General features: G+C 39.6%; 1 protein-coding gene across 2 annotated transcripts in view; it reads right to left on the bottom strand.

Moving 5' to 3' along the window:
* Positions 1-27,573, bottom strand: part of CMYA5 (cardiomyopathy associated 5) — a 114,375-nt gene that overhangs the window by 38,678 nt on the left and 48,124 nt on the right. Inside the window, exons 2-7 of one of the 2 annotated variants that reach the window (XM_089909058.1) lie at positions 17,427-27,510; positions 14,384-14,479; positions 12,776-13,009; positions 11,158-11,171; positions 6,694-6,812; positions 1,690-1,839 (exon numbers count right to left, since the gene is read on the bottom strand). In XM_089909058.1, the coding sequence (XP_089765184.1) occupies positions 1,690-1,839; positions 6,694-6,812; positions 11,158-11,171; positions 12,776-13,009; positions 14,384-14,479; positions 17,427-27,510 (10,697 nt within the window). Of the gene's footprint in view, positions 1-1,689; positions 1,840-6,693; positions 6,813-11,157; positions 11,172-12,775; positions 13,010-14,383; positions 14,480-17,426; positions 27,530-27,573 lie in introns of those variants that run through there. The other variant, XR_016392711.1, reaches the window with a different exon arrangement.

Genomic DNA, 27,573 nt, shown 5'->3' with positions numbered 1-27,573 from the left:
CTCCAGTTAAGAAACCCAGATTGTTCCCTTTTAAAGTAAATTTAAGAGATCTTCAACTCAGAAGGTTTCTTCAACTGCATCTCTCTTTCCCAATGAGCTATACTTTCTGCGCAGAAAGTCTGGCTTAAATAATGTCATAAAGACATATACACTGAAAAACATTTCCCCATAACCTAGAACTTGTGACTGCAGTTTTCAATGGAATTATCCTTTTAGGCTAAGTCCTGTTGGCCTGGTACTCCTTTTAACAGAGCACATAACATATGTTACTGGAGACCTATTACTCACAGCATGGTATCACAGTCTAGACCATCAGATTAATGAACTGGCATCAGCAGAGTTCAAGGCATGGAATGAATGAGACACAGGACAGGTAAGTGGGGCATGGTGCGGGGGGTCGGGGGGCGGTGGCAGCGAAGCACTTTTAAAAAGCACTCCAGGAAATAAACAGTTGTTAAGAGGAGTCTTGGAGAGCCATGAAGTTCCATGATATAACTGGATATACACAGTGAAGTGTGGTATAACAGAACAAACACAGAGTCAAGCAAATAAAAACATAAGCTTTGGAGTCTGAAAGATCTGTATTTAAAACCTGCCCTGGTCCCGAGTAACTTGCGTGGTCTTGGGCAAATTATTTAATCTCACATCAGTTTTCTCATTTGCAAATGTGGATAAGGGCACTTTCCTTGTTGTGCTGTGACAGGTATATGGTAATAGGTCCCCAATAAGATAGGAGTTCTTATACACAAACTTAGCCAATGCTTTCTTACTTTTTTTCTAATTTAAGTAAGTATCATATGACATCTGAAAAGACTTAAATACTGGTTAACAGTGAAATACATTATAATTCATTCCTTATTACAAATGGGGGTCCTATGCCATGTCAGTCCTGTCACATGCTCATCTGATTTCCAAAATACATGGGTCTATCTTCAACAAGCAACACAGAATGCCAGCAGTCCCAGCTCTGATTCATCAGGAAGTACAACCTCAAACTGCCTGGCTTCTAGGTCTTATTAGAGGTCCTAGAGATACTTACAGAGGCTCAACTATATGACGTGCCACCCATTCACCCTCCTAAGCATTTTCACCTCTATCTTCGCATTCATTTGGGACACCAGAAGACTACACCATACAGTCTTCTCGTGCCTTGAGAAGTGTGAACTCTGAATTTACCTTTATAGTTTGTTTTCAGCTTTTATCAAAGGTGGATCTGAGAAATGCCAACCATGACATCCAATGCTGCATTTGCACTAAAATTACTGTGGAGGACAGTGTCCTATATTCAGCTCATTTCTCCTCTACAAAGTGGCACACTTTATACTTGTCTTTTAGACTCCAGTACTGATTGAAACTTTGTTTTCAACACTTTGGTACATTACCTCCTGCCTGAAAATGAGAATCACTTAATTTCTCCTGTTAACCTGAATACTCAAAGCCAAATCTGAATTTGAATTACAGTATTCATGTTGATCGTTAGGATGATATTTATGCATTTTTGTTTTCCTTGATCCTGATTTCCAAATTTTGCTTACATGTTATTTCATTATACGATTGTTGGTTCATTGTTGTTTTTGTAAGTGGCTACAAGTGCTTTGTGGAAAGAGTCATAATATGTATATGTTTAAATATTACATATTAAGATATAGAAATGTACGTATGCATCTGAATTTGTGTTAGCAATCCTACCATTTACTTCCTGGTCATCTTGTGGCTCCTCCATGCAGTAAACCTGGAATGAGTCAACGACATCTTCCTTGTTCACGCTCCAGTAAACTGCAATCGTTGTGCTAGTGGCAGAATTTGGTTCCTGAGGTTCTAATCTAGGAGGCTGTGGAACTGGAATATAAGCAAGATTTATTATCACTAATGCTGCTTTTATTGATTGATTTCTTTTTCTTTTTGCAAAAGTCACTTGTACTTACTGATAAAAATGGAAACAATACAGAAGTTCATGGAGTAAAGCTGGAAGGGCTACCTTGTTCCCAACAGCCCCCAACCCTAAGGATATTCCTTGGAGGCAACCACTGTTACAGTTGAGTGTGCCTCCCTCCAAAATGTCTTGTCTGCATGTGTACATATATACATATAATATACATAGAAATAAACAAAAAATGGATCTCCCAGTGGGATCACTTGATAATATTCTTCTGTAATCCTATATTTAGAGCAATAAACTTATACAAGTTAGAGGATTCATCAAATGATTTGGTTTTCCTTCAAAACAAAACTTTGAGAACGCATTGCTAGATAACCAATGTTGTATCCTTCTACATCAGTATAGAAACTATATTCAAATAGAGACAAATGAAACCCTTTTTAGCTATAGTTGCTATATCATCAAGGCTGACAAAGACTTGCATGAATAAAATATCAAAATATACTTTCTGAAACTACTATCCCATTTTTCCATCTCCAACATGACTATATCTACAACTTTTTAAAACAAAATGTAAAAATTACATGGGGGAAAAGGTACCCTATTAACTGATTCAAATATAAGGTTTAGATATCTAGTATAAATCCATTGTTCTGAATTTTAAAGACAACAATATTCTCAAGTGTTTTACTAGAGATTTCAAAGGTTTATAATTATGCATATTGAACATTAACAGCATATACGACACCATAAATCAAGCTTCTATACAATTCTCCTCCAAAATTTTTGAGATATAAAAGCATTGAACATAGTTTACAAATTAGAGGAAAAGGTTATTCCCATAGCTGAAAAGATGTCCTGTTTTTAAATTTATTTGTGTTGTTATTTTCCTGTCAACAATTTCCTGAGGGATGAGCTTGCTAAATAATACAGGCCAAATTTTATGAGATTACTTTATTAAAAGTCAACACTGAAGGGAAAGAAAACAAAGGTTAGTTCAACAGGGAAGTGGAAAGTAGAAGAAATAAATGGGTCTAAATTTAGTAAATGGAACAAAAAGAGACACATTGAAAAGATTCAATAAAGAGATAAAGACCTGAGGAAATACACAGTTATGAAAAATGAGAAGCAGGATAAGAGAGTGGGCAAGTGGGCTTTGGAGCAGAGAGGCTGGCCTAAGGTTAAATGCCAGATCCCCCACTTAGGAGCTGTGTTATCTCAGCTTCAGTTCCTCCATCTTTAAAAATAGGAAAACGACAATAATACCATTTCCTCCCAGGGTTGTTTTATTAAAAAGCAAGATAATGTATATTAAGTGCTTAGCAATGTATCTGACACATAACTGGTGTTAACATTCAGAAAGCAACATGGCCTTTTTCAGGGGCACAGAAAATGGAGGGGAGAAGGCAGGAAGCCCCTGAAGACGGGAGTTGAAGTAGAGACCCATCATCTGGTAAATCACAGAGGGACCACAGAGGTAAGACATGCTGGGAGCCTGCATGATAAGGCAGGAAGCCTGCCTGTCAGAGCACCTCCGCAAGGACTGATAGTGGTTCAGAGACTCGTTTATACTATCTTTGACTCTTCTGTCTTTCCAGCAGGAAATCAGTGTCACATTGTAAAGGAGTCCATCCGGATAAATGTAGTTCAGTAAATTTTCATGTTGCCCAGGTTTATGGAAGAGCCAAGCAGACTGACTCTTATCAATCATCTTTGAAGCAGTGCTGGAGAACTTCTTGAGGCATGAACAACGAAAATGCTGCTTTCTTCTCTATGAATTATAAATTGAGCTATAGCTGCTTTTTAAAACTGGCAACATCTTTTCAAAAATCTCTCTCTCAGGTAACTTAACGAACTTAAAATTGATAATTGACCCCCAAATCAACAAATTTTAAGGAATAAGCAGTTGTAGGGAATTAAATAAAGAATGTAGGCTAGAAATAATTTTGTACTTAATCTACTCCTTTAAAAACATTAAAATTAAAACATCTTTTTTCAAAACAAGAACCACTTTTATTCTTCAAAGTATTCTAAAACTAAGAAGGGAGTATGAATATTCCATAGATGTAATCTAATAACAGTTGGCTGGATTTATAATTCCTGTGCGGCAAAAGGACATCTGAAGCTCAGATTTTATACGTTAGCAATGCTATTTACGCTTCTGTAGTAATAAACTTGAGTAGGAGTAATGCCAAAAAATGCAAAATGATTTTAAGGCTTCTTTGCCAGAGGCTAAGGAGCTAGGCACAGCATCACCCCATGGATTCCCTCTGCCTGACAGTGTGCCCATAAAGAGCTGTCATGCTCGGCAAGCTAAGCATTAGATCAACCTGCACTTCAGCCTGTGGTGGAGACAGATTCCCACTAAACCTAGCTTTCAAAAAAGTCCCCAGGAGAACAGCATTATTTGCAGTAGCCAAACAGCATTATTTGCAGTAGCCAAAATGTGAAAGGAACCCAAAAGTACATTGATGAGTGAATCGATAATGGATAAGCAAAATGCAGCATACACATCCAATGGAATTTATTCAGCTTTAATAAGGAAGGGCATTCTGACACATGGTACAACACGGATGAACTTTAGGACATTATGCTAAGTGAAATAAGCAGTCACAAAAAGACAAATACTGCATAATTCCACTTATATGAGGTACCTAGAGTACTTTAAATTCATAGAGACAGGAGGTAGAATGGTGGTTGCCAGAGGCTGGGGGGAGGGGGTGGGGGCAGGAGGAATGAGGAGTTGTTATTTAATAGATACAGTTTCAGGGCTTCCCCGGTGGCGCAGCGGTTGAGGGTCCGCCTGCCGATGCAGGGGACACGGGTTCATGCCCCGGTCCGGGAGGATCCCACATGCCGCGGAGCGGCTGGGCCCGTGAGCCATGGCCGCTGAGCCTGCGCTCCGCAGCGGAAGAGGCCACAACAGTGAGAGGCCCGCGTACCGCAAAAAAAAAGATACAGTTTCAGTCTTGCAAGATGAAGAGAATTCGGGAGATGGATTAGTGGTGATGGTTGTACGATGGTGGCTTCAACATGGTTAAAATGGTAAGTTTTATTTTACGCATATTTTACCACAATTTTAAAAAAAAGGTCTTAGGAGCAGAGTCCAGGAAGCCTTGGATGTCACTAATCTATAGTTACCCCTCCTTTCACAGCAGTGCACTCAGCCTCTTTGGTGTAGAGCAGTGGTTCAAGTGCAAAGACTCTGAAGCCAAACTCCACTCGCCACACACCCCCCAAACAGCTGTGTATCTAGGGCAATATGAGAGGCGTTTCTCTGTTCCCTTTATTTCCTCACCTGTCAAATGGGAATAACAATAAAACCTACCTCCTAGAGTTGCTGTGAGATTAGATGACGGTCTAATTAGATAACAGTCTCCACACTGCCAGGCATCATGTAAGCACGGAAGAAATGTTAGGGGCTGCTCTGTTTCTCATCATAAAGTTTACATCCTTTCCTTATTGTATCTGTCTATTACAGTGATCAGATTAGCTTTTCAGGCATCCGGTGAGGACTTTATAGCTGAGAGATGTTGTTGGTCACAAAATGAGCAAAAGCTATCTAGCGGCAAGTCAACACCCTGGGCTCCAATTCTGGGAAGCAGATGTACAACGAGTGGCATTTATATCTCAGAGACCAGTTTCCCCATAACAGTTTGGGACTGCCACCTGCACTGTTTCTGAATGAATCATTAACACTTTGTGACAAATTTAACTCTGTGACCTCTAAAATATACAAAATGCCCTCTTATTGCCCATCAGATATTCAAAAGAATATCCTTCTAAATGAACAACAGCATATAACGAATCCCTTAAAAGCAAAAGAGCTACTTTCTTGACCAGAATTTCTTGGTTTGCAATCGCTGCTCTATTCAAATGCTTCTTAAAGACATTACAAGAAAATACCCTTTTGTTCTGAGATATTTCTAGAGAAAACCCGTTAGGACAAATGACTGAATTTTTCATTTTATATAGGGTTGATGGGTTTTGCGGGGGCGGGGTGGTTTTTGTTTTTCAGTTTTTTTTAAAGACACAGTAACCTTTTACTAGTTACTAAATTAAAACTCTTCCCACAGGAATGAAAGTTAATTGTCAATTTGAAAACAGAAGTTGTCTTTAAGGTTTGCTTTGGAAGACTATAGCATCTTTTAAGGAGGGCATCTAAGTACATTTTACAGTAAGTGGAACTTGGATACTTCACTGAAACACAGCAGCTTTGAAAAATCTAAAGAAATGTCATTGTCTTGTTTGTTAAAATAGCACATTAAAAAATATTCTGAAGAGCCGGCAGGATGCTTTTCACAGCTGAGTAGGAGGCTCCTGGCTACAGAGCATGATGCTGAGCTGTTAGTTCTCTAAGTTAATCTGTTTAGTTTGAAAAAAGGAAAAAGAACTCAATTGAAGAGGGGAAAACCACTCAGAAAGAAAAATCTGTTCAACACATATGAAAATATTTGATTTATCTTTCCTTCTATACCTGGCTGCTGGCATGAAGCAAATAATCTCTAGAAGAGAGAGAGAAATCCTCTTTTAAAAGGAAAAAAAAAAAAAAAAGAGAAGACCCTTCGATTCCATTGCTACTTCCTTCCACCTCCACAATATCCCAGCACAGTCATAAAGCTTCAAATGGAAATGCAGTTTATAACTGAAATGGTTTGCTAGTCTCACGCTTTATTTCAGAATCTAGCTTTAAATTTTTACAGCTAAGATTTTTCTTTTTCCAGTTATATTTCCTTACGTTCAAAAACTTTACAAATCAAATAGGAAAAAACTGTCAAATTTCATCAAGGTAAATAATATATTGAAGTTCCTACCAGCCACTTGTTTTAACATCTGGTCGCTTCTTGCCGAGCTGTCGTCATAATGTTCAAAAAGTGAAAACGCAACAGGCATTTTCTCTAAAGAAGCAGTGCTCTCCATTGCAGAAAGCAACCTATCAGGAGGAAATATTTCTATATAAGTCAAGAAATTATTAGCATACAAAATGAAAGCTCAGAACAGTTATTCAAAATGAAGTTGGTGGTGGTGGTGGTGGTGATGGTGGCGGTTTCTATGAGGTGTTGTATCCAAAAAGAATTTAAACTGTTTCAAAATCTGGAAATATATGTATAAAATCTATTCACAGGATTCTTCAGTGCAACTGGTAATATTAGAAACTCCATTCCTATATCCTTAAATCTGAATAGATTCCATTGAATTATACAGTCTTAATTTTGCCTCTATAAAGTTAGTCCTAAAAATGATTACATTATAATGGTTGTTTATACTCTCTAAAGATAAAAATGTTTGGAGTCCATCTGGAAATTCACATACTGTGTGATATCTTTGCTGTTTTCAACCGTCACTATTATACATCTCACCATTTAGTCTTTCAAGAAAATATGTTCACCTACTATGTGCCAGGCACTGTTCTGGGTTCTGGGATACAGCAACGAAGGAGGAGAGTCTATCTATTCTTAAAAGACTAAATAAGCCACAGTATATAAATTAATAGCTTTCTTTATACTCAAGACCGTCTTAGGAGGGATGCCAACAAATACTCAGCATTTGTATCCAGGTGAAATCTGGGCTTAAAATTGAAAAAAAAAAAAAAAAAAAAAAGGTAGATTCTGAAGAGGGAAAAGGGGAAGGGAGAATTGCAAAAACATTTATCTTTAGCATGAGGGGCCTAAACTTTGGTTAGGCACTCTCCTCTGCGCACCTCACTCACAGAGGACTGGAATTACTTTCCAGAAATTAAGGCAACCACTAGGAACTCCATCAGCTTCATAATCATGGACGTTGGGGTTTGGGCAGCACAGACCCATCTCGAAGCCTCTCACCTGCTGTTGGAACTTTCTTCTCCTAAATACTTGTGTGTCTCCTTCCTCACTAAATTTAGATCTCTGTTCAAACGTCAGCTCTTCAGAGAGGGCAGCCCCCTCCCTTCTTCTATTCCTTACTCTGTCGTGTTTTTTCCTCAAACTCATTACAACCTATTTGTTTTTTGTCTGTCTACTTCACCTGACTATAATCTACATGCAAAAAAAGGACTTTGCTGGGTTCACTACTGTACTGAAATGTGTTACTTGGCACATAGTAGGCTTTTAATAAATATATTTTGAATGAATAGGAGGACAAGGTTTCATTTGGATGAGAATATCAGGATCTCAGGTCTGGAAAATTTATCAATATGAGGGGAAAAGATTATAAAATATAACTGAAATATTTAGAGTGCCCACTATGCTTACTTGTGTTAGGAATAATAAAATTCACTGTCATCTGATTTGGGGGAGATGTTCCAGTAGGGGCTTCGAAGAGGAGGTGACATTTGGCTGAGTCTTAAAGAATAAGTAGGAGTTTCCTAGGCAGAAAAGATAGTACGGGTGTTGCAGAGAGAAGAACAGCATGAATAAAGGCATGGAGTTGTGAAAGAGGCACTCAAGGCCCAGAGGGGACCATGGGCTACCTTGAGAACAGGGAAAGGGAGACAGAGATGAAATAGAAAGGTGATTTGTGGCTTGACTGGGAAGTCTTTCATATCCACCAAGAGTTTCCATTTTGTTTTTTAAGGCAGGGAGAGCCAGAGAAGTGTTTACACAAGGGAAGTTTAGAAGAGTACCCTGGCATGATTCTGAGGGAGGATCAGAGCAAATAGACTAGAGAGGTAGTGAGGCCAGTTGGGGGCACCCCACGACGCTCTTCATGAGGGAAGACAACACGAGCCTTAATTAAGGCTTTGGAGACATAGAGGGTGGAAATGATAGGCTCAAAATGAATAAACAGGGGTGACTAGTGCACATACTAAGCCCTCTCAGTACATGTCACTGACGAAATGGAGGACTTTTTTGTAGCACAGAAGCTGTAGCTCTAGATAGAACACATAAAATGTTTGAATTTTCCCTTATGCACTGATCTGTTCAATTTTAACATCAGTGTGTGTAAGGGCATCTTCTTATGAGCAGGTCCTACAATGGTTGTGACTCTCTTTCATTATTAGAACACAAAATAGCAAAACAGAGGAAAAAAAATTATCCTCTTAACAGAACAGCATTTTCTAAGCAAATGTGTTTTTTAAAATATGCAAATTTTGAGTCTAAATATCCTTGACAGCATTCTTTAATTTAAGCATTTTCAGTGTCGAGAAAAATCATTTAATATATGAGCACTGCCTTTAGATATATAATATGATGGCAGGGAAAAAAAAAAGCAGCAAGGGGAAAAAACTAGGAGAAAAAGCTAGATAATTAGCATTTCTCATAGAAAGGAACACCAATGACATTGAGACTCTGAGGCAGAAGTTGTCTTGAGAATGTGAAAGGCTTCATTTTAGTGAAAAAATCAAGCTTCATCATGTGTGTGCACATTTAACAGGATTTTCTTTAATTGCTTATATTGCTTCACCAAATCCTGAATTTTGTCATCTTTTTTCTTTACAGAAAAATAATGGTTATCCCACGTGTATGTTCCTTTAGGCAACATGCAGCTTCTGCAAAGATTAATTCATCGTCAATTGGACAATGAGATCAAAATTAATTAAAATGACACACAGATGAACAAGTTCAAGCACAAAACCAAAAAAAATTGTATTTAGAATTAAATGCATGTCAATTCGTATTAGCAAGTTAATATTCTAATGTTTAGAAAAGTAAAAACGTGAAACTATAGCATTTTTAAAGGTAAACACATTTGCAAATTTTCATTCATCAAGTTTTCTTGCTGATCAGTATCTTCCACGAGTGAATGAAATATAATTAATAAGCAAATATGCCCCTACATTGTCCAGTGCATACGGAATGGCACTCTAAATCCATATACTTTGGGGGTAAAAATAAATATCAATAATACTTAGAAGAAATGTGTAATTTTTAAAAAATAAAGAAAACTGGGAGCAAGGCCTGGGTATCAGTTTCCAGACCTGCCCGGTGTGCCTCTGACTCCTGCGTGAGAACTGGTACATGTGCAGGTGCCTGGTCCCACCTGGATTCTCCTGTAGTGGATCTGGGGTGGAGGTCCAGAAGCTTTGGTTTAACAAACTGCACAGGTAACTCAGCAGCCAGTCTGGGGTACCACCAGGCCAGAGGACAGGTTGTTATAAACCAGAGGTTCTCAACCCTGCCTGTGCACTGAAATCACCTAGCAAGCTTTAAAAATACCCTGGCCACACCCCACATCACTTAAGCCAGAATCTCATGAGATAAGATAGAGGCATCAGCATTTTTTAAACCTCCCCGAGTAATTCTATTTATAACAGAGCCACTATAATACAACCCTTATTGATTAATGCCAATATTAATATACAAACTATTAAAGCATCTTGACAATATTCTGTTGAACATATTTTTTTAAAGATAAATAAGATTCATCTGTACAGTTTTCATTATCTAAAAAATCAGGTTTCTAATCCAAACCCATCTTTCTATATTTTAATATATCACAAATACACATTTCTGATTTGACTTTATGCTATTTCACAATTTGGCATTGAATGAAATGAACTGAAGATAATATTTTCAATTTTAGAAATTTACATTAAAGTGGTAAAAATGATTAAAAAAAAAAAATTAGGCTGTAACAGGAGGAAAGACCTCAGGCCTGGCTATGAGGCAGAAGGGAAAACGTGTCGTATCAGTATGAGCACTTCACTATCAGATGCTCCAGACGATAAACACAGATCTGCTACGCGTTTTTATAGACACATCATTTCCTAATTTCTTGTTGAGTGCTTTGCCTTTTAAATGAATGAAGAACTTCTCTTAGATTGAGTGTTAAAAAACAACAACAAAAACAAAACAAAATCAAAAGAGGAAGATTCATTTAGGTGAGCTGAGCAGAAAAAGAAGATAAATTCATGCCTGTCTTCTGAAGGGAAAATGAGAGAACATTCCCTTAAGATTACATAAATCATCAAATTGCTCAAGGCAGATATGAATGATCCTTTCAAATACTCATATTTAACCAGAAAGTCTAAGTATCTACAAAATGTTCTGTGTGCAGTGACAGGAAAGATAGCCTAGTCTAGATTAGGCTGGAAATACAGAATACATCTCAACGAAGCAGTTAAAAATCTACGTTATGATAATTGTTATTTAACTAAAGCACATGCAATTTCCTTTCAAAAGCTGTCATTTAGCTTTCAAAAGCACTGTATCTATAATAAAAGTGCAAATCCAGGAGCTCACTAAATGTATGCATTTTTTAACTGGCAGCTCATTTTCTATAAAGCATCAAAATATTAAAGTAAAGCATGCAGTCATGCTAGTCTCAGTCGCCACTACATTGTGCCACATTTTCTATACCTTTCATTGATTTCCTCAAATGACTTATGGGGGAATGAGAGAGATTGAGAGAGGGGGAGGGAGGGAGGGAAGAAGGGAGGGGGGAGGGGAGAGAGAGAGAGAAACTAATTAACAACCAAAAGGAAAACCAACCTCAAGCATTAAGATCACGTATGTTCTAAAAGTCATTACTCCTCAGCTACCTTTGAGGCTGTTTCCTCTGGGGGGCTTCATTCCAGGCAGCAAAGAAATTAGTGCTCAGAAGGGGTGGCGGACAGGGTCTGGGATGGAGGGGGCTTTAGTTTTACTCTCTACCATCAGCAAGGCCAGCAACAGTTGCTTCTGCTCTGCTTCTCTCTATTCATTAATAAATGGCTTAGCTTCCAGAATAGAATTCTCTGAAGCAAGGAAAGTGACTTAAATTCGTTCAATGTGGAGATAAAGCAAAATGTAATCAGTAGTTATCTCTGGGTGATACCTTCTCTCGGCTTTTCCGTACTTTCCAAATTTTCTGAAATGGATATACATTACTTTTATAAGCAGGAATAACATGCTTCCTTTTCTACAGCTTGTTCTTCTGGAGAGGAGAAAATATTTTATCAAACCAAGGTAAGGTTCTTAGGAAACACAAAGCACTTTATTAGTGCTAGACTTCCAAGGAGGTGCTTAATTTTAAAATGCTAAAGCTTTGCCTTAATTAAGCATAAAGCAACTGAATGATTTTCATCCTCCTTTGAGGATGCCATGTCCACCTCACCCAAATTTGCACTGGATGGAGGCATCCCCAGAGGCAAATCAAAAGCCTAACATTGCCCCATTTGGCCTTGTTCTATCTCCAGTCTTTAGTAAAAGGCTGGGAGGATTGAGGAGCTTTGAAAGGGAGGTTCCCACTCATCATAAAATGGTGCTTTTCTCGTTTGACAACTAGGTTTAGGATTGCCTTCAGGGAAAACATCTCCATCACTCCTGGTTAATCCTGGCTCCATGGAGAACCAGTATTCTACTGAAGGTCCTAGGGAATTAGGAGAGCAAAGAGCTGTCTCTATGAGTAATTTGAGGAGCACCCAAGGGACTCTCTGTCCACAAGGTACTTGTTTGAATTAAGGAATCTGATCACCAGGAAGACCCTTGTAAAAAGATCAACATGTTACCTGAGAGAGGTATCATGTCATCCTTTTGCATGCTGAAAGTGTACCAAAATGTTACTCTCCACTTGGTAAGGTTCAGAGGCAATGGTCCCTATGAGAGGTCATTTCAGATTAGGGAGTGGGAGTGGAGGCGGGGAGAGGCACTGGAAGATCAGGCCAGCACCCAAAGGGAGCACGGCATGAATAAAGTTTTTAGGCTGCTTTCCCTCCCTCTTAGAAGGTGACCAATCCATTGTGACAGAGCAGACAGATGATGCTGCGGCCTGGCTTCCGTGTGTCCTTCAACTGGATCTGGGTGTTACGGCTTTAAGGATTGGCTGGGCCTTTTCAATAGGCATGGGGCATGCCCTAATAACTTTTAAATGAGAATTATATAAACCCCACATAGAGATATAAATCAACTTAGGGAATAGTAAAAGATGAGTTTTTTTAAAGTAAACTTGGGTCAGAGTGGGTTCAAGGTGTCTGGACCTGTTTGAATTGGTGCTTACAGTCAAGAAAACGGTCTCGTCAAGCTCCTCGACTTCTCTCACGATGGTCTCCAGGGTGTCCTTGGCAGTGTCCATGCTCTGCAGAAAGTGGACCATCTGGTCATGCAGGAACTCCATCTTCTTTTTCTTCACTTCCTCAAAGCTCTGGGCTTTCTCATCATACTGCGCTAAAACCTTTTTCATCATTTCCTCATTCTGTTCTTCTAGGCTTTTCTCATTTTTACTACAGTTTTCCTTTAAAAACAAACAAAAAACCCCTTCTGAATGAAACAAGAAGTGCGTGTGTGTGTGTTTGTGTGTGTGTTTTAAGAGAAATACTAGCCATTAAAATAATTAACCTCTGGCATCCTGGTAAGAGAATCACAGATTACATGCAGAGTCTAAATTTCCAGCCCACCAACCCCCTTTGCCATAGTTAGCTTTGCAACAGAATTCACTGTAAGAGAACTGTCAAGAAGGATTTAGTTAATGAAACACACATAAAAATGTTTGTAGCGAAGTATTGCCTACCCGCATTCCCACATGATAAAATTTGAAAGTGGCATCACGGTGAATGAACATCAGGTAGCAGAGAAGGTTTAATGCCATTTTCACCACTCCACTAAAATCATAGTGTGAGGGAGGGCACAGCCAGGGTATTGGACAGGGTGCTACATTCATAAATGCTCTCCAGGGAAGGGGTAGCTTCCGCCAGAGCAGGAGAAACTTTATTGCCCGTCTGGACAAACTCAGATGCTTAGAGGGCTAGTGATAAGGTGATCATATTACTTACTGTCTAAAAGGAACACTTTGGTGGCAGTGAGGGGTAGGGGGCAATAACACTAAAAATAATCAACAGGTGTTAACTGATCTACAACAGGAATTAAGCAGACCTCTCACAAGCAAACTGGGATGAGGAGTCACCCGAGTGATGGGGAAACTGGGCACCAGCCTTCCACAGGGGCCCTCTACCAATCCTGACTGACAACTAAGATGCCTGGGCCGTGATTGTATATGGATGGAGCACTGCTACCCCCTTCCTTCACTGCAGAGGGAGCAGGGTCAGCATGAACTCATCGAAGACAGTGGTACCATGAGAGGCACTCATCTGTCCTGGGCATGAAATACTGGGCAGTGCTTTAGAGCACCTCTGCAGAGCTAACCCAGTGAAAAGCAGGATGGTAGGGCAAGTCAGAACTCAGACCTGAATTCAAATCTTGGCTCTCAACTTACTATAAACTTACTATGACCTTGGTTAATATATTTCACTCTAAGTCTCAGTTTCTTATCTATAAAATGGGGGTAATAATAATAACAATAATAGCTCCTATTTCATATGGTTACTGTAAGGATGAAATTGGATAAAGCATGTAAAGCAGTTGCCCTATCATAGTAAGTGCCTAATAAATGTGCATGTGTTTTTAAGGGCAAGTCATTTATCCTTAGAAAGTAGTCTCACTGATGAAACAGAGGGAAGACTTAAGGACTTTACTTTTAATGGAAGAAAACCAACAATGGCAAACCACATATGCACACACAAACCCCAATTCAGGTCCTTTTAGCTTAGAATCATTTATTTGTGATGCCATGAGCAGACCAAGTTAAAGTAAAAAGGATAAGGTAACCTACCTCAATGGTATTAAAAAAGGATTCTATCTCACTAACAAAGGCTTCAATCCTCAAGGATTTTTCTTGTAAATCTTCTAGAAAGTCTGCTAATTGAACCTGAAGAAAAGAATTAAGATATCCTTAGTATATGACATTTGAGAAAAGAACTTCAAGCAGCGAATTCCAATTTTCTTATAAATTTAGTATGTTTGGTAGAGAGTCACTATATCATGTTCACTAACAAATCAATCTTTAACTTTTCTTTGCTGCTTCATCTAAATTGACTATAGGTAATGTATGATAAACAATTAGGAGGTTTGTGAGTGACAGCAATAGTTTATTTTCTTATGCAAGAGGAAGGACTTCTTGGTAAGCTGGTGAGTTCAAAGCATACTTGTTTTAGTAAACTATGAATTGAATTCTTCCTCCTTAATTAGGCCTTGATTTTTATATATTGTCATTCCTCTAAGATGGCAGACTTTTTTCTGAACTGGTCCAACATATCTGAGTAGACTTCTCACATTTGCACCAATGGTTTCAGGTGTTCCTGCCCCACCTGATCCTGAGACGGTGAACAGAGTGTCACCAGGCCGAATGTCTAGTATACCAAATGATGAAAACTATCTACTACAGAGACCTTAAGGTTCTAATGACCCTCAAAGGGTTAAAATACTCTCAAGGAGTGACAGCCAACTAGAAAATGTATGGGTGATGGGGGAAGATGGTACCTATTAGTTATAAACCTAGCTGCAATCTATCCTGTGAAACTTAACACGTAACAACACAGAATAAAAGAGCTTCCGTCTGCCTGATTCACTATCCACAGAATGATGGAGAAATTACACTGAGAAAAGTCCCTTCAGGATGTGGTCTCTGCTTCTCTCTCTAGCCCCTGCCTCTTCTCCACAAGCCCCCAGGCTGCAATCACACAAGCCCCACCTTTCCTTGGACTCTTTCCCACCTATGTGCCTTTTTATATGGCATTCCCTTTCTCTAGAATGTCCTCCCTGACCTTGTTTACTAGAAGAACTCTATCTTACTTAAGGCTCACCCAAGCTTCACCCTTTTGTGACACCTTTCCTATCTTTCCCAGTCTCCCTCCACCATTTCATTTACTCCCAGAGGGTTCCTGTCTCAGAACACTGTGCTCCCATAATGCTGTATGATCTGGGGGAGCTACAAGTCTATCTTCCTTTATTTTTGTTTTGTTTTCATTCTCTATGATTAGCACAGTTCTTGACATGGAATGGAAGGTCAATAAATATTGAGAAAGAAGGAAGGGAGAGAGTGAAGGAAGAAAACAAATGACAGATAAAAGATAAGGCACCACAAAGGGGATGGAGTGGTGGGGAGAAGCCAGGACCTAGATAATCTACAAATGCAGCCATCAGTTCCTGAATAATCACAAATGGCCTACTCACAAGATGCTAGAGAATTCTCGAGTGACAATTTTTTAAATTTAATTTTTAAAATGTGCCAACCAACTCAATCTTCACAGTTGATTTAATGAACGAAGCAAGTCTCTGGCTTAGTCAATTTGTTTTCCACTTTCTCTTCATAGTATATGGAGAAGGTCCAGAAAAAAAACTTTAAAATGGTTTTAAAGCAGGAGACATCATATCTCCCTGCTTTTGAAATTTGTTTTAAATTAACAGTACTTAGAATTATTTTTTTAATTTCTAAAACTCATGGAGATAAACAAAACATAATTAAGAAAGCTAAAGAAAATCTAGTCTTCTTTCTACTGACAGTACCCAGTAGTTGTTAGTTAACAAAACCAAGTGTCATCAAAGAATGGGGCATATTTCACTGGTGTTGATGCATCCCAATGCCTGAGATTCCAAAAAGAAATTGACCCATGCCCTACCCCAAACTTGACCAGGTAAAGTTTCAACAAAATTTCACCCTGGAGATATAAAACCAATATCATATCAGTTGAGAAGGATTACTTTTCCAGGAAAAAAAAAAAAAAAAGCCAAGATTCTAATATGTTTTCCTACTGAATCAAAATGAGCCTGACAATCATTTATCAGTGACCTAACTGAATAATCATATTGAAAATTGCTACCATTAGGAAGGCACTAAGCAGAGCAACATGGATACACAGTCAAGGGCATGAGCTCTAGCATCAGACAGACCTGGGTACCAGTCCTAGTGCTGTCTTCTATGACCTTGGACTTAAACTATCTGAGCCCATGTCATTATCTGTAAATCGATGACAATGACAGGGTTGTCATATGGATTAAAAGATATCTTGTATATAAAGACCTTAACACATTGCCTGGCCCACAGTAAGTGCTCAATTCTTGCTATTACTTGCAATTTTAGATGATTCTGGCTACTGTATGGAGAATACATTGATGAGATAAGAGTGGAGATTCCAGTTAGAAGGCTACTGAAAGGTAGATGAGAATCTTAAAGACTAAATGTTTGATTTCCAATAGTATCTCTGAGGGAGTAGAATACTTATAATCACATACATAAGGATATATGTTGCGACTAACTTTCTAACATCGGGAGTCTATAGACATAGCCAGAAGGAATGCAAAAGTTTTCCATTTCTAACATCAATTTTATAAGTAAAGAAGAAATGTGGAGAAAACCAAAATTTAAAATGTCTTACTGTCTTGAGTATTTTATAAAACTTGCAATAAAATTGCTTAATATAATATAAATGTGTATTTTTAAAGGATGATATTGTAGATAACAGAAAATAAATTGTGCTTTATGCTCAAGTGCATATTTTAAAATTTAAAATTATTTGCCTTTTTAAGATAATGTTAAGGGCTACTGTCATAAGATCTCTCAAAGGCAATGCCCCATGTTACTTATCCTGGTATCTCCAGAATCTAGAAAAATACCTGGCACATACTATGTACCCAATAAACGTTTGTCAAAGTGAACTTAACTAAATAACTAGGGAAATATTCTTAGTTTTTTTCAGACTATTATGCCTAAAGATGAATGTATCAAATATTGGTCATTTTTTAAAATTGAGAAAATGAGAAAGCCAATTAAACATCTATGTATGATTACACACTTGTATGCTTTAAAATCTATTTACCTTTATAGCACTTATAGCTGTATCAAGCGTTGAAACCTCATGGTCTTTGTGGGTACCAAACAGCTTGTCAACAGCAGAAATTGGGCTTTTACATGTGTGGCAATATGTGTCAATCTGGGACTTTTTCAATTCCTTTTGTTCCTTCTCGGTTACCAACTCTGATGATAACTGGTCTTGTTCTGTCATCTCTCTGTCCAACTCTTCCTGTTCAGCAGACTTACTTTGTTCCACCTCACTCACAAATTCATTTTCACTGACACGTTCAGAGGATTCCTTTCCATGAGATAACACATCTTCAGGGGTGGATTCTGAATACAGTTCTTCTGATAAAGTGTCTTGAGTAACCACTTCGTAATTCAGGGATTCAGCAAATTCATACTCATCCTGAACAGGGCTACTGCAGAGCCGGTCTTCACTCAGCTCAGGGGGAACCATTATTTGAGGTTCTTCTTGCAGTGTTTCTTGAACACAAGTTGCACCACATGCAAATTCTTCCTCTGGGAAGGACATTTGTACTGGGACATTCAGACTGACCTCTGGATTTGCATTTGCTGCTTCATTAGTCTGGCTGCTCATTTCATCTACTCTCTCCAGGACATGATGAGTGTCTTCAAATGGAACCGCATAGCTTACCCTCTGGGTAACCACTCTGACTTCCTCGGTGATGGAAGCTTTCCTCTGCATAGCTACACTGTCAAGAGCCTCCACGTGGCCTCCTGATTCTCCTTCCCTGTAAGCTGCTTTCTGTTTCTCTTCCAGACTCTCCTCCCCGCAAATAGTTTCAAACCTCCCCCAAATTTCCCCTTCTTCAATTATTGATTGGTATGAACCATCCTTACCAACTGGCTTTTCTTCTAGACCTTGGCCTTGGTCCTTTTCAGTTACAGATGTGTCATGGAGAATGTCATCTTTGAGTATGTACTTCTCAAAATATATTCCTGTTCCATCATCAGTGTCAGAATTTCTGCTTGGAAATGATGCTTCAGAATTCACACTGTCACCTTCAGAAGCTGTCTCCCCTTCTTCCTTTTTCTCTCCAACTGCTTCTTCATACAGATCTTTATATAAAAATGCCAGTGCGGGTGGCTCCTCCAGAAGTTCACGATTAATGGCTTTAGCAGTGGTAGGAAATATCTGGGTTCGTGACAAAACTCCTTCCTCTTCATCAAATAAAGGCATCCCAGGTGACTTTGAGTCCACATCTCTATTTATGTTCTTTGGAGCATCTCTGTCAGCTGATTTTTGGCTAACCGAAGACTTTTGGGTCTCTGGGTCAGATAATTTGCTGTAGTCCTTTTCTAGTCCATAAAAACTTTCATCTAATTTCACCAATTCATATTCATATTCTAGGGCACTTTCCTCTGAACGTTCTGGGAGAGAGACAGTTTCTCCTTCAACATTTAATTCCAATGGAGTTCTCTGTTTTTCTGGGTCTGGGGAGATGTTATAATCAATCAATGTATATTTTTCAAAATAATCCTCTTCACTGGGAATTTCAGGCTGATTAAAGGCTAAATCACCAGTTTCTGAATCTGTGGATATCTCCTCTTTGGTTGTATGAGTTTCCTTTTTTTGGTCTTCTTTCGATGGTGTAACTTTTTTATCAGAATCTTCTAACTTACTCTGTAATGTTTTATAGCAAGCAACTGCCTCACTCTCATCACGGAAGGGTACAGGCTTAAATGAGGCCTTCTCTTCCAAATATTCTAACTTATCTTGGATTTGTTCACTTTCTTCCTCATCAACTGAAGAAATAAATGCAGGAGCATGAATGTTCAATATCTCACAACCTTCGGAAATGATACTGAAGGCACTCTTTTGCTCTTCTGAAAGTCCAGCTGGCTTACTAGTCACGGTAAATTCTTCATCTCTTACATATGTGTCTTCAGGCTCCTTGGAAATCACCTCATCAATACTGATTGTTGTTGCATTAGTTATAAATTGAGCATAGTTGCTGCTCACTGAAGAGCGTGGTTCATTTACATGGGCATCTTCCACAGCTTCCAAGTGGTGCTTTGAAACAAGAACAGATTGTTCAGACATTTCAGATGCTTGATCTTGAGATGTTTGAATAGTATGGACCATATGCCTCTCTGGAGTCAATTCTGACCATGGATCTAAAATCCTTTCAGATTCTTTAGATGGAGATCCTTGTTTACTTTCTTTTGTGGTATCTACTGAGCCACCTTTTGGCAGCTCTGACGCTGTGACCTGTCCCTTTTCTTCATTGTGACTTACCACATCCCTGCTTGACTTGTCCAATACCAGATTTCCTTCCTTCGGTAAAGAGTGATCATTTATTTCATCATGATAAGGAAGATCTACTGGAAGGAAAGTCTTGGTTTTCTCCACCAAAACTTTACGTTCTTCTAATGGATGTGGTTGGGTTCCTACTGCCTTTGTTTCCCTGATTTCTGGGTGAGCCTCTGAGATTATGGTTTCTGATTTTTCAGTAATTTCTGTAGTTTTAACTAATGAAAATGGTTGAGTTTCACCCAAAGAATGACTGAAAGAGATATCTGACTCTTCAGGCATATGCCTGGCTATATTCATGGAATAAGGCTGAATTTCCTGCTGCTCTTTTCCTTCTAAAAATGCATGTGACAGCTCTTCTTTTTCTTCTCCTTTACCCTCCTCAATAATTTTGTATCTTTCTTTGTGGTCATCATTTTGATAGACTTGCTGCAGCGCAGTAGCAGCTTTTGGTTCTTCCAATTTAATAGGGCTAGATCCGTGCGTAATTTGTGCCTTCCCTATTTCATTATTACCTCTAAGCTCTAATGGGGCCACCGTTTCTTGTTTTTCTGCCACCACCTTCTTTTCTTCCAAGGAATATGATCTCATTCCCAAGTTACCTTTCTCCTCAGTTGGGCTAACAGGTCTGAGTTTTATTTCCTCTTCAGAAATTTTCAAGGAAGTAGGTTTTGGCATCTCTTTCTCTAGTCTGTCTTCACCAAGATCAATTAAACTGTCTTTAGATTCTTCTACTGGCAAAATTATTGACTGCAGCTTCTCTGATTCCTCTGTGATATTTTTACTTGCAAAGCTAGATGAAGCTGATTTTGGTGGTTGTGGCACCTTATCTATTGCATCAAATAAAAAGAGTGATTTTTCTTTTTGATCACTTCCTGGCTCTTCTTTAAGGACAGAAATATTCCATTTAGATGGAGGGGAGATTTCTGGCTTCTGGGGTCTTTCACCATCAGTGATATGAAGACGAACAGAATTTTTGGCTTCTTCCATAATGGATTTCTCACCCATGGGAGAATAAGATTGAATTCTAAGATGTCCCTCACCATCAGCAGAAGTAACTACTGAGTTTAGGTCCATTTCCTCTGAATAGTCTAGGACTTCTTTCTTCCCATAATCTTCACTAGATGCCTCAAAGTTGGATTTTGGCTGTGGCAAAACTTCTACATTTGATAACAATGTGGGTTTTTCTTTAAAGTCTTGACCTTCACCAGATTTAACTAAAGAACCTGTGGATTCTGCAGCAGTTTCAGGTTTGGCCTCTAGCAATAGATGATCCGCTGGCTTCTCATTTGCATGAACGTCAGCTGGAGCAGGACCTCTAGGCTCTATCACAGTCACTGCTTTTTCTACAGATGGGCTTGGCTGAGCTTCTAAATTTTCTTTTTCAGCAACTTTGTTATCTGGAGTGCTTGACTGTAAAAATAAACTGGACATCCACGATGTGAAAAATGAAATTCCTTTCTTTCCCTTTTCCTCAGAGAGGCCTGGCTCCACTGCCTTCTGCTGCTTGGGCAGCTTTTGTATGACCTCAGGTGACTCTGGGGGTTGAGGTTCTTCATTTTCTTGGGTTGAGGAGAGGGGTTTTATTTGTGTGGGTGTTTTCACTTCAGATGCTGGTTTCCCTCTCTCAGCATCATCTACAACCTCTGACTGAACCACTTTTGATTCTTCTCCAGGTAAGGGAGATATACGCCTGTGTGCTTCTTTTTCATTGCCCAGTGCAAGTTCTGCCTCTTCTGCCAGGAAATGGGCTGCTTTGGCAAGAGAGGGAAGAGTTTCTGATTTGACCTCTTCTGTTGATGGGCCACACACTGGTTTCTGGAGGATTCTTTCAGATGGTGTTTTGATTTCTTCCCAGCTGTCTTCTTTGCAAGGCCTGGAAAATTCTGTGTTTGCTTTCTCCGATACCAAACTTTCACTCCCTACTAAAGAAAGGGTCTGCTTCCCTTCTGCTTCATTGCTCTCCACATTTCCAGCTGGAACTAAAGATTTTGGTTTGGGGGCCAGCTTTATTTCTTCAGAAGAATAAGTTTTAGTTGCTAAGGTCTCTACGTTACCACTAGAGGTATCGAGAGTAGACACTGGTTCTTGTAATGATAAGTGAGATTCTTCTGCAGAATGTGGCAGAATTTGCCTTCTGATTTCAGTTGCGTGGTCTTTCTCTGACAGAGCAGGCTTGAGCTGCCCTGTCATCAGATCACTGGTACCAGAGGAACCCAGCTGCACAGATCCAGGGACTCTTTCTTCATGGTGACTTGCCAAGTCTCTCTCTGGCTTTTTCAGCATCCAATTTTCATCCTTTGGAGAAATAAGGGCCTCTTTCATGTGTGTTTCTTTGACATCTGTAGGCTCAGTTGTCATAAATGATTTTGATTCTTCCAAAGGCAAATTTTCTTTCATAGACAAAAATTGTTTAATATCCATATCTTGTTTATCTGCAAAAGATCTGTTTACGTCAGGTAATTTAACAGCTTGGTCTGAATGAAGTTCTTTTTCAGGCTTCTCTTCTTCCACAGGGAGGTCAGAAGAAGCAACCTTTGATGGCTCTGTTATACTCTGGGGTACATGAAATGAATTTGGTTGGTCAGTTTCTTCATTTAATTTAGTTACAGTATTATCTGTCACTTGTGCCTTCAAATTTCCTGTTGGCAGTAACAGGCTTATTTCTTGTTTTCTTTCTTTTTTAAAGTCAACTGAATGGTTCAACTCTCCTGATAATCCTTTTAAAGAAAAAGTGTATGGCTGAAGTTCTTCTGGGTTGTCTCCTTTAACTAGAGAGGTAAATGCTTCCCTTGATCCTAAGCTAACTACCTTAGGAGAGAAAGATTTAATTTCTTGAATCTGAGGTTCCTCACTAAGGCACGATGAAACCTCTGAAATTTCAGGCACTGTAGTTGACACATGAAGTCCCCTGTTTTCTTCTTTTCCTTCTCCTCTGCTCCTAAGTTCAGCTAGGCCCTTTCCTAAGGCAGAATCCCCTGTTTCAGTTATGGGAGATTTTATTTGTTTTGTATCTATGGATTCACTTTGCCTACCTAAACCACCAACGAATTCAGAGCCAGAATTTGGTAATTCTGATACTTGATGTGGCTTGTCTTCCTTCTCAGGTTCCAAAGAGAGCTGTGCCAGAGCAAGATCTTGATTTTCTGACAGGAAATCTCCCTGAACTACAGAAGGTGTCTCCACTGCCTGTTTGCTCTTACCACCACAGAGGGTTGGTAATGTTGAAGCTAAATCTTCTGATGCTAAATATTCTAACTCAGGAAAAGAACTTGCTGTTTGCTCATTTTTGCCTTTTGTAACTACATATTTAAGTGCAGGTGACACGTTCTGTGAGGAAGGAAGTTCAGTTTCTGTCTTCTTTATCTCACCACCTAGGTTGAGCGAAAGTACATGGTCAGGTCCTGACATCTCTGAGGCAGACATAGAATTTTTTTTCTGTGACACATCCAAATATTCAGAGTCGAAGACTGTAGAAAATGAAAGATCTTGTTTGTTTTCCACCCTTGCTTCCTTTGATACATCTGAATGCTGAGAAGACAATGTTTTGGTTACTGCCAACCCAGGTTTAATGTCTTCAGTTTCTACCTTTGACAAAACAGACTGCTCTGGTATAGAGGATATGCTTGCAGGTAAATCAAATTTAATTTCTTTCCCTACTTCTGACCAAGCCGGATGTCGGGATGCAGCAGTTTCAGCGGGAGAAGAACTAGCTTTAATTGCTGCCTTGTCTTCTTCTTTAAGAAGTGAATGCTTATCTACAGATGTTACCATCTGAAGCGGCAAACCAATTCCTAATTCACTCTTTCCTACTTTTGTTAAGACTGGATATTCTGTAGAGGTGGGAAGAGATAAATCTGTTGGGATTTCTTCTTTTGCTAATTTGGTTAAGCTTGAATCATGCTTTGTTACAGATGTCGTGGTTATTGAAGAACTGGGTTCAATTTCTTTCTTTATGTCTTCTGACAAAGCTGAAAATTCTGACATGGGTGGTGCATGCTCAACTTCCTTTTCCACTCCTGGTGACGCTGAATGCAGCACTCTAGGTGTACCAGTTATTTTAGAATCATGTTGCACTTCTGCAACACAAATCTCAGGTCCAGATAAAGATGTTTCCTTTAGAGGTGAATATGGCTTTATTACTTCAGGCTCATTCTCTGACAACCTTCTCTGTTCTAGTTCAGATGTCACAGTTGGAGTTAAACTGGGTTTGACATCCTTCTTTGGCTCATCTACCAAGTCAGGCAGAACTGAATCTTTCATCCCAGACTCCGGAACATTTGGAGGCTGAGGCTCCATTTCTTGATCCCGTAATACATGTGCTATAGCTTCTTGAGCATCAGGCACAATTTCTTCCTTACTTTTAACTTTTAACAAAGCCATCTGTTCATCTGCAGATTTTGGAGTGAGTGACGTTTTGGGTTCTTGTTCTTTCTTAATTGCATGGACTGAACCAGGTGAAACTGAACACTGAGATACAGGCAAAACAGGTGTGGTTTCTTCCTTTACCATGGACAACTGTGCAGGTGTTGCAACTAGTGATGAACTAGTCTTAATTTCTCCCTTCTCTGAATCACCAGTTGAACATGGCGGAATCAAGTCTTCAGACTCAGGTTCTAAATATGCTCCAGTTCTCTGCTTCTGTGCCATAATGAGATATTCAGATACAGTCGTTGATGCTGTTTGAGCATCTGGCTTAATCTCTCCCTCATTTGTTGAAGGGAGCCAACTCAAGTCTTCAGGTGCAGACACCAAAGGAGACGCTTCAGTTCTTTGCTTCTGTGATGAACTTAGATGCTCAGGTACAGGTGTAGCAGTTGGTGCAATTTCTTCCTCACCTGCTTCTGAGAAGCAGGGATATCCTGACACAGCCATTGCAGTTAACAGTGAATCAGGCTCAGTTTCCTCCTTATTTGTTTCTGCGATCCTATATGGTGGGATGGAAGCTTGTGATGCTGAATCTGGAGAAAAAAGTTCAGCTTCTTCGGTGTCTTCATCTGACAAAATCGTGTGTTCAGATGGTGATGTTAAACATATTGGAGAATCACACTCAAATTCTCTTTTCTCTGTCTCCTGAGTTCCATAGGGTGGAAATGAGAATTCTGACACAAATGCAGAGTCTGGAGAAAAAGGTCCAATGTCTTCTTGCTCTTCTTCTGAGAAATTCATGGGTGAGGAGGCACCTTTTAGATTTAAAGGGGATCTGTGGACAATTGCTTCCTCCTGTGACTCCAGTGTTGCATATGGTGGTACTGAAAATTCAGATGCAGAGGTGGAAGAGGGTGTGTACCGCTCCATCTCTACTGTCTCTTCTTCTGAGAGGACCACATGTTCAGATGGGGTGGCTGAAAGTGGTGGGGCCTGGCATTCAGGAGTCCCCTCAGTTGTGTATGGTGGCAGAGAGCATTCAGATACAGAGGCCACCTCTGGAGGATAGAATCTGGTGTCCTCCTTCTCTTCTTCTAACAGAGTCTTGTGCTCAGAAATACCTTTTGATTTCAACAGGGAGACATCACCAATTATTTTCTTTGGGGATTCCTGTGTTACATTTGGCGGGACTGCATATTGGGAGGTCAGTGTTAAATCTGGTGTGAAATGCTCATTTCCTAGGTTCTCTTCTTCTGATAGGACCATGTGTTCAGATGTAGCAGTTGAAAGCAGTGGTGACTGGCATTCAGAAGTCCCCTCAGTTGTGTATGGCGAGAGAGAATGTTCAGATACAGAGGCCACCTCTGGGGAATACAGCCTAGTGTCTTCCTTCTCTTCTTCTGACGGAATCAGGGGCTCAGACACACCTTTTGATGTTAATGGGGACTTATGGTCAGTTGTTTTCTTTGGTGACTCTTTTGTTGCCTGTGAGGGAATTGAATATTCAGAAGCAGATGTGGAATGTGGTGTGTAATGCCCATTTTCTGAAGCCTCTTCTCTGGACAGGACCATGTGCTCTGCTGTAGCTGTTGAAAACAGAGGGGACTGGCATTCAGGCGTCTTCTCAGTTGTGGATGGTGAGACAGATGTAGAGGCTGAAGCTGGGGAATAAGGCTCAAATTCATCATTCTCCTCTTCTGACAAAACTGCATCTTCAGATACAGGTTTTACATTAGGTGAAGAAACTGGCTCAACTTCTTGCTTCTCTCGTTCATAGTTCAAATCCTGTGTGACTGAATACTCCGATATGAAAGCAGAATCAGTAGAAACAGACTCATTTTCCTCTCTTTCTTCCTCAGATAAGGTGACATGTTCAGGTGTTGATGTCGTCAGTAATGGCAGAATGGTCTCGTCTTCTTTCTGCTCCACTTCAGGGGCCAAGCGTGGTGGGAAGGGCTCCTCAGAAACTGATGGACTTTCTGGGTAATCAAGTTCTATGATCTCTTCTTCCACTAAATTAGAATCTTCAGGTTCAGGGGTAGCAGATATTGGTAGAGGCGTTTCTATTTCTCCTTCCTCTGGTTCCTCTAACACTAGAGGTTCAGAAAGAGAAATGGATGGTTTGGGCATGCTTTCATCCTTCTCTCCTTTGACAGCGAGATGAGGAGGGTTCAGTCGTTCAGAGACTGGTTTTGCCCTTTCTGGTGAAGTCAGATCCAGTTCTTCTCTCTCTGGGCCAAAATCTTCCTGGATAGAGGCTGTCAGACCCGGTGAAAGTGTTTCCAGAGAACCCTTCTCTGCCTCCAGTGAAATGGAATGGTCAGCAGAAGATACGTCTTCCCTCTTTACCTCATCCACTAATGGCAGTGAGACTGAAGAGTCATGCTCTGCAGTTACCATTTCTCGTGAATCAGCCTCAGATTCTTCCTTTGCTGTTTCCAGGAACGCAGGTGCAGATGTATTGGGTGTAAGAGAGGAAGGCTCTATCTCACGGGGTTTTGCTTCATCAGCTGGCAGCTGTGGCACTGACTGTGGCGCGCTGAGCTGTGTTTCTTGTTCTGCTGTGTCATTACTTGTATAAGAGGAAGGTGTGTGCTTGGTAGTAGATGCAGCCCTTAAGGGAGAATCAGCGTAAATTTTCTTTAGATCTTCATGACTGAATGAGGTCAGGGACTTTGATCCTTTGGAAACTGCACCTCTCCAGGGTGCAGCAAGCTCTTTTACTTCATCATCGTCTATGCTTTGGGCTACTGATTTGCCTGTTTTGGAAACTACATTAGAATCATGATTGCCCAAATCTGGCTCTAGACTAATGGACGCATCTTTCCCCTTCCTATAATGTATTTCTTTAATTACATAACCCTTTGGCAATGTTCCATAAAATTGTAAAGGAATTAATTCTTCTTTAACAGAATTAAACATCTTAATTTTATATTGTACTGTTCCTATGTAGACTGGCCTTAACACTAACGGTTTGTGTTCTTTGTATATCGCTCCAGTGATAGGAGGTGTATTTGAGGTGGTCTTCTTGTTTCTCATCTTATCGTAAATGCCAGTAGATGAATTCTTTTTCTGGCTCTTTAGTTCCTGGCTTTCTGAAATTAACGGATTACTTGTTTTGTTTGCTGGAACATCTTGGGATTCAAAAGAATTTCTTTTTTTGTTGCCTTTCCGACGCAATGATGGTGAGCCATGCTTTGACTTAGGCTTTCTTTTCCGAACTTTTTTAACTTCATCCACAATAAAGGAAACATTCCCTGGAGGAGACTTCAGAGTCGACCCTTCCAGACTACACACACCAGAGGTCTGACTTTCTTCCAAGGCCCAAGGAGTGGAAGACCTACTTGAATTGGTCTCCCAGGTTATTCCACTATCTTCCCGTTGAACTGTTACCATGGAAAAGGAGGGGTCAGATATGATACACTTCTGCTTGGTTTTGCCCTCTTCATTCTGGTCTGATAACCTAGAGTAAATAATGATATTATTAATAATTCTACATATATTAATAATAAAAATAACAGTAATT

This window comes from Delphinapterus leucas, chromosome 3 (genome assembly GCF_059928025.1).
Source record: "Delphinapterus leucas isolate spDelLeu-1000000601 "Yukka" chromosome 3, BTC_Dleu_Yukka2, whole genome shotgun sequence".
Classification (NCBI taxonomy): Eukaryota; Metazoa; Chordata; class Mammalia; order Artiodactyla; family Monodontidae; genus Delphinapterus; species Delphinapterus leucas.
Note: the sequence above shows the minus strand (reverse complement) of the source record. Positions and strands in the feature narration are given on the sequence as shown.